The 13,743-nt window shown below is 41.6% G+C and overlaps 1 protein-coding gene across 2 annotated transcripts in view; it reads right to left on the bottom strand.

Moving 5' to 3' along the window:
- Mitf (melanocyte inducing transcription factor) overlaps positions 1–13,743 on the bottom strand; it is a 221,892-nt gene that overhangs the window by 76,673 nt on the left and 131,476 nt on the right. For both annotated transcript variants that reach the window (XM_026788279.1, XM_026788280.1), the window contains exon 2: positions 6,024–6,273. In XM_026788279.1, coding sequence (XP_026644080.1) covers positions 6,024–6,273 — 250 coding nt within the window. The remainder of the gene's footprint in view (positions 1–6,023; positions 6,274–13,743) is intronic.

The raw sequence follows: 13,743 nt of genomic DNA, 5'->3' as shown, positions 1-13,743 counted from the left end.
AGGCGTGCGCCACCACTGCCCGGCTCCTAATTTACATATTTTAACACAAATTCTAGCCATTTATTTTAGGAAGGTGAAGGTAAATTGTGTCCTTACTCCCTCTTGTTCTAAGACATGCTTACATCCATCAGCAGTCTTGTATCCTAGCCTTTCTTTAACTGTTGAGATGAAACAGGCAACATTTGTGAAGGGGATTCCAACCTTCTAGTGCAATAATATAATCATTATCACAACTGACATTCACTTAAAGCAAAGAGAAAAACAAGCAGATTGGAAGTTCTGGTTTTAAGGGCTAAAATAATGGCAAAAAATGGAAAAAATTCTTGCACTGAAGAAAGGAGATGAGGAAAGAGAAACAGCAACAACAAAAATGAACCCTTAACTGCAGGGGGAAATTCTACATGGTGTGAATAAAAGCCATTCAGAACCACGCAGAGTATTGTTAAATACAGAGGCAGATAACGCACGTGGACTTGGGGCAGACTGGGCCACCGAGATCTGCAGAACATAAATGATCCTGGCTTTGGATTTTCAGATGCTTTTGGAGGAAACCTCCTGTTACATGGTTTTTACCCGTAATGATAACTATCACCAAGCCAAAAATTATCATCGTGGTCAGTGTGGCTAGACAGAATTCTTATGTAGGAAAATGGCACTCATTTCCTACATCTCGCGTATCTTCGAGACTAGGGAAGGAAATGTAATGATTCAACAGGGAAGGCTAGGAGTGGAAGGATAGTAGAGAGCATAGATATGGGCTCTGCAATATGACCAGAGGCCAGAAATGATCTCCATACGCCAGTTTCTCCCCTGGGCTCTAGTCCTGTCTATATCCACAGGGCTGTGAAGAGAATAGAGCTAAAATACGCCAAGTTTTCAACCTGTCACCAGAAGTGCCCACAAGCAGTTCCAGAAGCCAGGGAAGCTGTCTTGCCTTCCCTCCATGTCATCAAAGTAATTCCTACATAAGCCATAGCCAGAAGCTCTGTGATGAACATGGGCTATTATCAGCTCCTATGTAGCCACATCATCTGAGGGGCTGAACATGGCTATCTTCTCCTCTGAAAGCTAATTGGGTTATTCGCTCCAAGAAAGATATTAGCTACTACCAATGAGCCAGAGAGCCAACTGACTGGGCTCAAATCGTGACAACACCTCAACTTTACCAGAACCATCTAATTTCTTCATGCCGGTCCATGCATCTGTGAAATGGGGGTGCTAACGACAGCCTCGCAGAACAGGGATGGGAGTTCAGTAGCATGGCCCTGTGGTAAACACCAGTGTGACTCTGGGACAATGCCCAGCCAGCAGTCAGGAGCCACATCTATAGAAATGCTGACAAATGATCTCAAAGCACAATGGGTAGTGCCGAGCAAGCTGGCCCTTAGGCTCCCCAGTGCTATCAACTGGCTTTGGAGATTCAGTGAGAAAGAGTGGGGGATTGTGCAGTCTCCAAAGTAGAGACGATGCAGAGAGATGCACACAGGGTCATGTCTACAGGCCCAACACTGCCTGAGGCATCTCTTTACGCTGCTGTGTCCCTGTGAAAGGTAACGGTGGCATTGCAGAGGGGGAAATGGCAGAAAGTCTCACAGGAAGCAAGGCGACTTAGACGCTTCCTCGTGGATTTTACCTCCCACAGCAGAAATCCGCTGAAAGCTGACAAGGACAGCCTATAATTTCCAGAAGTCACTGAGGGGGTTTTAAAAATAAGGGAAATTATCTTACAGGTGACAAGGAACAAGTCTGACTGTCCAGGGAAATAGAGTCTCTGTGACTTCGGGGGAGGAAGAGCTGTTTGTAGAAGGAAACTGAGGCTTCTCCCTCTAAATAATGACGTGGTCTGGGCGACAAACAGTTATATGCAAAATCACAAGGGCGGCAATATTTATAGACTCTAAAATCAAGGCTTTCGGCCCGTGTATGTCAGTCACACTAACTGGCAGGTTAATATATGAATATGGAATCCAAGAATAACTTAGACACAGCAGGTCCTATCTTCTGGGGACCGCACAGATTCCAGCTCAGGAGATCAAGGCAAGCTGACCTGCGAGAGGCCATGTCTCTCCTGTCTTAAACATCCACTGTGATGAGATTCAGGTTCATCTATACTGACCAAATAAATCAGGAACAACAGCTGAACATGAGTTTGGGTCATAACTATGTTTGTCTACCATGCACAATGCACTGGAGTCTACTGCCAGTGCTCGCTAGGATTGCTGCTTAAATGGACAGAGGGTTCATGAGATAACCACCGCCTCCCCCACAGGCTGACACAGTTAACGCACGCAGGGTCCTTCAAAAAGCATGCCTGTGTTTGATGAACAGCAAGCATTATTTCTAATTGTGAAACAATTTGCCCAATTCCTGAACTGATCTGGAAAAAAGAAAAAAAAATTAAAAAATTAATTCCTTTAAACTAAATGGAATATACTAAAGTAATAAAGCATCACAAGAACTCTTTTACATCTATTGACACTTTCTCCAAAAAGGCAAAGGAAAACTTAATGCACAAGAGAAAGAACAGCTAGCCTTTAGATTCTTAAGTTAACGGAGAGAAGGGAGGGAGTCGAACAAGGAGCCACAAGGTTTCCAACAGGGAAATGAATACAAACGATAAACTATTATTATGCCCCCACGCTGCCAGGGTCTGTGGGGAAGATACCAGGGAATCAAACTGAAGAATTCGACAGTCTCAGATCACAGTAGCAGCTGCTCCAGCAGTGAATTAAAGATACAGCGATGAACCAGGGACAGGTGAGGCTCAGTGAGCGTGTGAGCACCGACACTCCAGTCAGGGCTGCCATCCTTCTGTAGCTGTGAGAGCCACCATCACTAAAGGTCTGTCCCTGGTGGCTCTGATTTTGTTTACATCAAGTTTGAGCCTCAGTTCCATATGGCTCATCAATTTCACCTACAGAAGAAAGTGCTCCATTAACGGTTCTCGGCAGGTCCTTTAATTCACAATTTGAAATACCGGGGTATGTTCACAACAGTGAAAATTCTATTATGCACCTGCAGTGTCTATGGTAAAGAAGCATGCTTGAGTTACCATCCCATAATGTTTAGCTTGTTCTGAAGAAACCAAGTTAACACCTCTCACTAATGTGCAAATACCTACAATAAGACCCCACATTCCATGCCATCTGATGTGAAAATTAATATATGAATAGATGCACGAATTACTGAACTTGATAGAATACAGAGGCTATACCTCATGAACAGTGCCCAGAGGCTGAGGAAGAAATTATGGGAATTTCCACTCTCTAATACAAATTCCAAGGAGTCCTAAGTTTTTAGATGTCAACAATTTTTAAACATGCTTCACAGAGTTCTGTAGTCTAAGTAAAATGTTGCCAAAGTCGGGGATTAACCTGAAAGCACTGACTTAGCTTGTCAAAATGAGTAGCTCAATCCACCGATAGTGGGCTACTGGGAATAAGACTTTGTGTGTGTACAGGTGAAAATTAAACTTTGGCCTTTCTTCTAGCATGTCCTAACACAGATGCTGCAAACTAGAGAGACTTAATGGGTTTTCTCCACCTCAGCACCTACCTACCTTCCCTGAGAAGTGGGCATGCACTGGCTCTACCACATAAAACTTTGAAAATGAAGTCAATATTCTGTTGAGGCTATTCTATCAGAAAAAATGTGCTTAATGTAATATATCACATCAGACTGCATTCAATTAGCCTATGTTCGCATTGCTAATGTTTTGAAGATATATATTCACAAAAATTGTCCAAGATCAAACAAATCAGACGTTTCTCTATAACTATTTACTTCATGAGACTGTATTATGTGATTTAAAGTCACAAAAGGAAAAAGGCGAGTGCTGACTTATGCATTTCTACGCAGTATTTCACAGTGTCTCCATACACTGAGCTTATCTAACTACTTTTATAAAGTGTAAAGCCTTACATTTCCCAAGGAATCACCAACAGAAAACTTGCCTTCACATATATGTTTGAATGTCTTACATTATTACCTCAGATGAAGGAAATCCTGTTTTCATTTGGTCTCTGACTCAAAAGCACCCAAGCTTATCTATACAGCCACTAGTGACCCATAGACTGCATTCATGAGCCACACTTGACTCTTGTATAGCCCAAGGAGAAACACTCTCGGGTTAAACAGAGGCAATGGCTGTTGAGCACAATAGATAAACTTAACCGATGTCACTTTTGGTGGGGTCATGTCTTTTAATAATTAATTTTTGCTTTAACTTGGGGCATTTTTTCTGGTACTCTTTAGTTGTGGGTAGACTGCAGTTCAATCCAGTGTTACCAGAATAGGCAGAGTATAAGGGAAAATTCATAAATTATTCAAATTATTTCACCTAGATATCAACTGTAATAAGGATAGAAAAATAACATTTTAAACACTTAGAAATTATATAAACTTTAGGATAATATTGAAATGATGCTTTCACGCATTCATTTTGTGGTAATTTTTCCACCAACCCATACAACCACTCTAATAGGAAAATCTATTTCAATTTAATATGCTTCAATACACTATTAAGCATTACCTTCAAACTGGATGCAAACCATTATGTTAAAATCCATGGCAGTCTAAAATTTGCTTTTCAGTTAAAAAAGAAAACCCTTAAGATTATAGTGAATAAAACAGATATACTTCTCTGCATCTTGTTATGTAACAGTCACACTGTATAAATAAAGTATAAACAAAATGATCATGACTCTTACAAATAGAAAACAACAATTAAATGGGAACTCTCAGTTCTACTGAGGCAGAACAAAGATTCCATGTATCTTTTATGCTACAGCCAAAAGATGCTTTTGCTTGACAGGATCGTAGAAGAATTAAAAGAGTAATAATTGTGGCATTATTCGGAATTTCAGTCATATTAAATTAACATTTTATGCTAAACCATTGCATTACTTTTGCTTTAGCAAACTTTCAACCGGTTTCTGTACCAAGAGCTCCACAATGGTGCCAAGAAATTTCCAAGTCTTTGTAAATAGATGCGTGCTGCTTTAAAGTTGGTTTTTCAAGAATTCCTTTCCTCGTGGAAAAGATCATAAACAGAGCCTGTGTGTAGTGCATCACTCCTGTTTACTTTAATAATAAACTTTAAGGAGGGAGAAATGGATGGAATTTTTTTTCCTGAGCACAAGGATAAAAGCAAAAGACCAACAATGACTGGGCAGGTTGAGGAGTTCACATTGCTTAATGAACAGGAACACTCGGCTCTTCAGAATGAATCAATTAGGTGACTGGGTGAAAGATAAATAAAAAGCAAGGCCCTTTCCATACTTCCAGATTTGCTTGAATCAGTCATATTTACGAACTGAAATGTTTATGAAACAAGGCAACTCCCCATGGTGCATGGAAGACAATGTGGGAGAGAAAGAGAGGTCTATGGTCAGAGCGCTGCAACCTGCTCGAGTAATTAGGAAGCTAAGTGTCCCCAATAGAAGGACGTTAACAAGCTCCTGCAGTTTCCACTCTAGCAAGAAATCAAAGAGACCCAAAGCAGACAGCTCACTTCAGTAAAAGGATTATGAAGTCTGGCTATTAAGGCACAGACAGTGCTTGACCGCAGTTTTCTTTCTGAAGAGACTTTCTAAAGCAATTAGCTTCTAGGGCCGGGCTAGATTTGCTAACTCAAGAGCAAAGTTAAAGGGTGGCCCTGGAAAGCATTTATGAAAACATACACACAAGTTTCTAGACGAGGCCTCTTCCAGACAACTCTTATGCTTGAAACCATTTCCAAACGCTACATAGAGAAATGTTCTTCATTACAACAAACACCAGATCCCATTTGGGATTGGTCATGAAAAAATTGACCATTTCCAACATTCACTGGTTGTTATAATAATTACAGTGTGTTCAAATCCTTCTTTTAAGAGACAAAGCCTCATAGCAACCACTGGACATGATGCTTATAAGGAAGACTCTAATACCAAGACAAGCAAAGACACAGGCCAGTGAAAATGACACATGGGGCGTGAAGAAGGGACAGGCTCAGTCCGAACACAAGGGCGACACTCACGTACCTTGAGGACTTCCATCGGCACCTGGGTAGCAGAGGGAAGGGTGGTGGGCACGCTGACGTTTATGGCTGGTGTCTGGCTCACGGGCACTCTCTGTTGCATGAACTGGGCTGCTTGCAGCTTCTGCTGCTGTTCTCTGCGCTCCTGCTCCTGCATCTGCTCACGCATGAGTTGCTGGCGTAGCAAGATGCGTGATGTCATGCTGGAGGAGCTTAACGGAGGCTTGGAGGCCCCAGGATGCTCTGCCGAACTGCTGTGAGGAAATCAGGAGGCATACAGCATTTAGTATCCTGATGAGACCCATCATCTGCATCGTGGCATAACCTAACTGCCACCAAACTAGGAGGTGAGTCTGCACAGATATAATCAAGGCACAGCACGGAACGGCACTCCATGCAATTGAAAATCAAGAGGTGACAGGATTCTAGTCATTAGGAATTGAATTAAATAAGTCAGGCTGATTGCTTCTAGGTATTTTTATCAAATCACTTATTTCTTTTTGACATTTTATGCCACACACCGCTCATCTTCACCGACTATAATGTCACCATATGCAACAATTAGAAGCCATCCGTCTCAGCGGCATCCAAGTCCCCACAGCTGAAAACAAATTTCTCGATTTGCTATTTTAAATAGCTAAGTCTAACTAACTGATTGCTCCTATGTTATCTAAAATCCTTGAAGATGTCTAACTTGGTTGCTGGTAAGGAAGCCCAGTTACGGGAAAGATTATGAAGAAAGGAGATGACACAATAGTTAATGGAAAAGCACCAGGACCAGATGTTGACACTGTGCTCCACCCCTGTTTTTGGGCAAGGGGACGGACAGAAGAGAAGCTGGACCGACAACCCAGCTTCTTTCCTCTTAGCTTTCTTTGTGCGTCTTCCCACGAAACTCCTCTGGGCATGGCCAGAGCATCGGTGTTCTGTGCTTTCCCCACAAGCTCTAGTTGTAAAGGTCGGGATGTGTTCTGTCCACTATCATCTAAGATGCTGAAGTGCAGTGAGGTAAGAATAAAAAGAGCTCCCATCTTCCCTAGGTGAGGCTTCGGGTTGCTTCGCTTGCCAACTCTGTGATATGAACAAATGATAAACCTCTTTCTGCCTGGGTTTCCATACCTGGAAGAGTGGTCTATAGCCTTTTACTCATGTATAAAAGCGAGGGTATGTTCTTTAAATATTTACTGTACCACTCATACCAAAATCCTTCGCTCCTAAGGCCTGGGGTTGTGAGGTTTCAATAGCACAATGTCCATATCCCCTGTCTACAATGAACATTGCCCTGGTAAATGTTTATACTTGCTAGTATTATCATCCAGTATAGGAATCAAACTTAATTATAATTATTTAAATTTCTGTGCAAGCTTATAATACAAGATTTGGGCTTCTGGGAAGAGAAAAAAAAATGCTTCAGGAGAGGCATCTAAATTCAGCGTTCCTTTTGAGTGCAAACCCCAGCACTGTGCTAACCTTCCTACCAAAGACAAAAGCCATCTCTGTGACAGACGTAAGGACAAAAAGGCTGCACAAGTGGCAGGTGTGCGACAGGTCACAGATTAGTGTCGTACTCTCACATAGTCCCCCCAAAACCCCAAAGCTTATTTATTTTCCCTACAGGAAATTGGTTCAGTAAATTATAATAATCATAAAATTTAATATCATGCATCCACTAAAATGACATAAAAGCAATCTGCTAAGATGAATAAAACTATGCAATAGAATAATTTTTTAATCAAGGTAGAAAATAACACTTAAATAATTAGTATCCAAGACAGGTGATCAACTTCAGCACTAGGCTAGAAGAAAGGAGACTTGATCTATCAGACAATACTTCAACTGCAGGAAGGGATCACGGTGTCCTAATCCAGGAAATCAGCTCCCCTAGATGTCTTCAGCAGGTCCCAAACACAGAACATCTTTCTTCCGCTGTTTTTACTAGCCTTCTCTACAGACATACAGAGAACCCTGAGCCAGCAGCACCTATGCTTCACTTGTTATCTTAGCACTGTGCACTGCTCCACACAATCAAAATGCTCCCTGACCGTTCATTGCTGTTAATCTAAAAAATCATCTCTGCACTCACACAGATCTGCCAAAAAGAGCATCGCGTCCAAAGAAAATGTATTTTCCCACCCTGGAGTGCATCTTCAAGGCTCAAATGTACTTTTCCTACACCAAGATGAGAGGGGAGGAGGTGGATATTTAAAAATAAATAAGTGGTCTGGCTATTCAAAGCCTGTCAGGTACCAGGCTTCTCGGAGAGAATGGTCCTTTTGAAAACACAAGAGCAAACCTTTGTATGGGAGCAAAAGGAGCTGTGGCTTAATCGTGCTAATTAACCACACAAGACGAGTCCCTGGCTTCAATACCAGGGGGGACATCCTTCCAATTAACAGTAAAGCATCTCAGGGACAAATTAAAATTATTTGTGAGCAAGCCCACTAAGGCTTCATACTTTAACCACAATAACACCACCACTTAAAGTATCTTCTATAACAGACTACCAGGGAAGAAACAATACAGACCTGTACAATAGGACGATAGAAATACGTGACACCATATGAAGAAAATGATAGTAAACAGAGTTTATATTTATAGGAATAGAATAAAACACAGCTAATCGACATTTTAACAAGGCTGCTAAGGGGGTTAGGACAATGAAAGCATTAGGGTTACTTAACTATGTACACACACTCTGTAGGCTATTTCCACATCGTGACACACGACTACCAGATTCTCAGCCTGGCTTGTCATCTTCCGAGTGTCCACTTCTCTTAGAAACAACTGAATCTACAATTATCACCTCATAGACAGAGACAGGCACAACTAGACTTTTCCCCACTCACAGAACAGGAGAGCACGGTTTGTGAGTGTATGAAAGGGCCAGTAAGGAATGGAGGCTCAGGTAAGAATGGAAGCTTAGCTAAGAAATATTCCAAGTGGCTAGAATGGCTGCTTTTACAAAGGAGGACTTCCTGATAAAGCCAACAACAACACACATGCAAGAGATGTCTGAATGCATCCAGTTTTAATAGCTTACTGGGCCCACCTTTGGGCCCACAAACCTCAGCTCTAGCTGGATAGTCATAATTCCATGAGTACGATTCCTTTTAACCTGATTACGTAAAGTTCACAGGTTTGACAACTAGCTACTGCTAGGTTTGACAACTAGTTACTGCTAGGTGCTAGGGACACCTGCCTTCTAACACCACAGTGAAAGCCCTGGCCACACTGATTCCCCCAGTTGCCTTCACGAGAGGTCCATTACCTAGACTGCTGGGTTCTGATCTAGTTCTGCATGTGAAGGTGTATATCCCTCCCCTCCCCCCAGATATAAAAACCCATAGGCATGGCTGCAAGTGCCTTTGCTAACACCTCCCTGGTTCTGTAGCCAAACAAGCGTGAGACTTGCTCCATACTAGTCAAGGAGGAGGGCCGCAAAGCAGACTCAAGTCCTACTTCAGCCGTTGCTGAGGAATGTGAGCTTTAATGGGCCATTCATCCTCTCTCAGTGTCCCCCAGACCTACCTCTAAACACGCTGTGGGGACCGAGTGAGTGAATGTTATGATAAAGGGCTCAACAAGACAGCTGGAATGCAGCACGTGGGCCAGATGGAAACCCTTCCTGTGGCCTCGGCCACCACCCCTCCTTACAGTATCAGCTTTCCACGCCTGCTTCTCTATGGTGATAAAGGGATGCCGGACAGGGTTCTGTCTTACGTGACATATTCGTAAGTCCAAATATTTTATTTCACTAGCTTTACCAACCACTTAAAAACATCAGAAATTTCATCAGATCCCCAACATCTGGCCGGTATCACTTGCCAATCCCTTACCTATGACACTGATGCCAGGACCTCACTGTAAAACCATTGAAATCCATCTCTAATTTTGAAAAAGTAGTCCTGGGAATCCAGGCAGTTGAAACCCAGAAAGGCTGAAGGGACCATGGAACTTGCCAATGTTTCCGCAAGTTTCTGCTGCACACCTTGAATCCCAACACTTGGGAAACAGAAGCAGGTGGATCTCTATGAGTGCAAGGTCAGCCTGGTCTACATGGTAAGTTCCAAGCCAGTCTAAGATATATAGAGAGACCCCCCCCACCTCAAATAAACAAATAAAAATAACATTAAGACGTTCTCTAACAGAGTAGGCTTCTTTCGTAGACACCCTGTGAAGTGGTCAAGTGACTCCAATGTTTTGCTCCTGATCTTTGAAATGTTTTAATATATTTCCCCTTTGCACTGTAGTAAAGACTGAAACATATAATAAATGTATCATATACATATGGCTTGGCACAATGACTGGGAAATTAGTGGTAAAACATAATATTAAGTCATGAACTTGCCATTTCATTTTGATACAAAGAGACAAATTTTGATAAGCCTTGCTACAAGTCTGGACTAAAGAGATAAAGCTTACAGCCTTTAGACTATCCCTGTAAAATTCGGAGAATGCAGAGTTTGACAAGATAGAGAGAGAAGGTGATTTAACCTGCATTCTCTTGTGGGCCATAACGTTAGAACATTAGCATTTTGCTCTGATACTCGTGTGCAACGCACACACGCGCGCATGCACACACACACACACACACACACACACACACACACACCTTCACTCTAATCATTCAATGAACAGAGCTTAGAGCCTAGTTTCTGCTTGCAGTGAAATGCAAGGTTTTTATGAAGAAGGCATATGGCTGGGGTTATGATACACGGCAAAGACACAGAAGACCCAATAGTATTGACTCCGTACATAGGTAAGGAAGTCACAGAGAGCATAAACCAACTGGGTTTCTGAATGCAAAAGCTTGGTTGCAGGAACTCTGTCTTAAGTTAAAATGTGTGATCCTATTCCTGGTAATGCTGACTTCAGTTTAGTAAGACCTAGGGTTCAACAAATCAACAAAAGGTCTCAGTCCATTCTGATCTTGGCTGTGTGCAGAAACTAATAGTAAAACAGTGAAGATCGCAGCAGTGTTTAGTAAAAGCCCAGGGACATGACTCAGACAGGAACACATTCTCAGTGCCCTAGGAAAGTCCCATTCTACAGTCACCATACAAGGGGCCAAGGAGGACCTGCCAAGTCCCTGAAAGCAGAGTCATCAAGTGGACAGGATAGAAAGAGAAGGCCAAGCACACTGAAAACTAACTGAAGAATCTATCCAGAAAGTTCCAACTCTCTTTGCTTATACAACAATTTATCCTGGACCAAAGACTCTCACAAGAACATCTACAGATGCTGCCCCTCACCAGGTAGCTGTGCCATTAAGACACATTCTTCGGCTTTTCTAAGTGCCTGTAGACAACAAATTCAAGTTGGCACATTGGATGGATGCTCTTGAAGTGACAGTCCTGGTATCCGACATTTGTGAGGGATCAGTTCTTCCATGAGCTCAACCTCTCCAACTGTACATTTTCAACATAGAAATAGCAAGAGAATATCAAAATGAAATTTTACCAAACTTGCTACAATACTGACAGTAATTAGGAATAAGACCTATCAAGATGAAAAATGCCAGTGATCACAATTTAGTGTCAAATACTGAGATATTTCTTATCCCCTTTTAAAAATTTTCAGACAATAATTGAAAATTTTCTGATGATCTGGTATGATTGGGACATAGTGGAATACAAATCCCCTGGCTCTGGAGATTTGTGCCTTTGATTTGTACATAAAGAAGAAAACTTTACGTTAAGAAGGACAAACCATATGGAATCCAAACTTGATATTTTTACTTAACCAGTCCAAGAGCCCAATTAACAGGTAGAAAGAAGAGACACTGTTCAACACTCTCCATATTCTCTTAGCTGGACCCACAAGATACCAGACAACAGCAAGCTTAATAATAAATTAGATCAGAGAAACCCTTAATTCAGCTCCCAGTACATCAACATTCTCAAAGGAACACACAAAATATGATGTCCTCATTATGAAGGAAAAACAGTTAGGATATTCCATTTTATGTATTTGATCTAGTCATTTTTATCTCTATTTGTATAACTTAACATATTCAGCATCTCACTACAGTGACATAATGGTGCAATTGATAAAGTAGGGCTGCACTGACAAGATTTATCAAGTCAAATAAACTGATGAGGAGGGATAAAAGCCATGCTTAGAGACCTTGAGAATGGGGTGAGGTTCTTCCAGGCACTTCGACACCAGACTGCTGGAATTTTCACTCCTTCACAAGTGTTTCTCATGTCTACGGCCTTCAAATGGGACTGACAATTTCTTGTGAAAAGACACCAAAAGCGTCTATATTGCTCGCCCATCCCCTTTCCACTTAATTCTCCTATTCTAGTTTCCTCTTCATCCCTTTATAACACTATATATTCAGAAGATCCCCTCTTGTTCCTTGGTACTTTACTATCTACCCAATCTCTGTGGATGTTCTGGACAATGCACACTTAATCTAAGGCATAAAAGCTAACATCTGCAAAGAAGAGGAAACATGTAATGTTTGTCTTTCGGGGGCTGGGTAACCTCACTAAGAATGATTGTTTCTAGCTCCATCCATTAGTATGAATTTCATAATTTCACTTTTCTTGACAGTGTCAGGACTAGGTTACACCTTTCTGAGTCATTAGCCAAAGTAAGAGCTTACTGACAAGGATATCATATTCTTGTATTTTTAAAGATTTTTTTCTTTATTATTTCCTTATTTTTAATTTTTATTATTTCTTTATTTTTATGTATAAAGTGGTCTGCCTTCATGTACGGCTGCAGGGCAGAAGAGGGCACCAGATCTCATTATAGATGGTTGTGAGCCACCTTGTGGTTGCTGGGAATTGAATTTAGGACCTCTGGAAGAGCAGTCAGTGCTCTTAACCTCTGAGACATCACTCTGACCCCTTATGTCATCAAATATGGAGAAGTCGAGTTGGTGTTCAATTACAAGCTTCTCCCTGACTGAGTAGGATGCAGAGTGCCAGAAAGTGTTACACATGCTGCCTGAGAAGAAAAACGATCAGTGTCACCCAGCTACAGAGGTCTATCTGCAAGGTAGCCCCCACAGGGACAATAAAGGCACAGTGTTATGGGGTAACAAACCACTTTTTGATAGGATTTAAGGCCCACTCCATGAGCTGGAACTCCTGCACGCCTTACTAAAGCAGCCAAGAACCTGAGACAAGGTCGCGGACTTAGGGAAAAACCTATTTTTTTTTTTATTCTTTTAAAAATCAGCAATAAAATGACTTCTAATGAGAGGCTACTGTATCCATTAATCAGTGCATCATTCAAATGTTAAATGAGAAGCTTGTTCTTGCAGAAGATGGTAATTTATAGAGAATGAGAGACTTTGGAACACTTATCTTAAATGAGATGGCTTTATCATACCCTTTCCTTAAGGCTAAAGGATCTATTTGGAAGAGGAGACAGAAAGGTTTTTAGAGCTAGAAATGGCGGACAACTCCAAGAAAGAAAAATAGTGTTTTCCAGATCCAGCAGGGATGATGCACATATGAACTCACAGAGACTATGATCTCCATGTAAGTTCAAACAAGACAAAAATCCCAGCATGGAGAAGGGGATGCAGATGCAAAGTTCTACCACTATAAAGAGGCTGTTTGCAGCTGACAGCTGACAGAATAGGGAAAGTCAGTTTTCTTCAGTCCAGTGCTATCAACCACACTCCATGGAAGGCTGTATATCCAGAAGTGGATGTCCAATGAAACTCCATGGTTTTCATTTGTTTATGAGTGTGTGTGTGTGTGTGT

Source organism: Microtus ochrogaster, unplaced genomic scaffold, assembly GCF_000317375.1.
Source record: "Microtus ochrogaster isolate Prairie Vole_2 unplaced genomic scaffold, MicOch1.0 UNK1, whole genome shotgun sequence".
In the NCBI taxonomy this organism is placed as follows: Eukaryota; Metazoa; Chordata; class Mammalia; order Rodentia; family Cricetidae; genus Microtus; species Microtus ochrogaster.
Note: the sequence above shows the minus strand (reverse complement) of the source record. Positions and strands in the feature narration are given on the sequence as shown.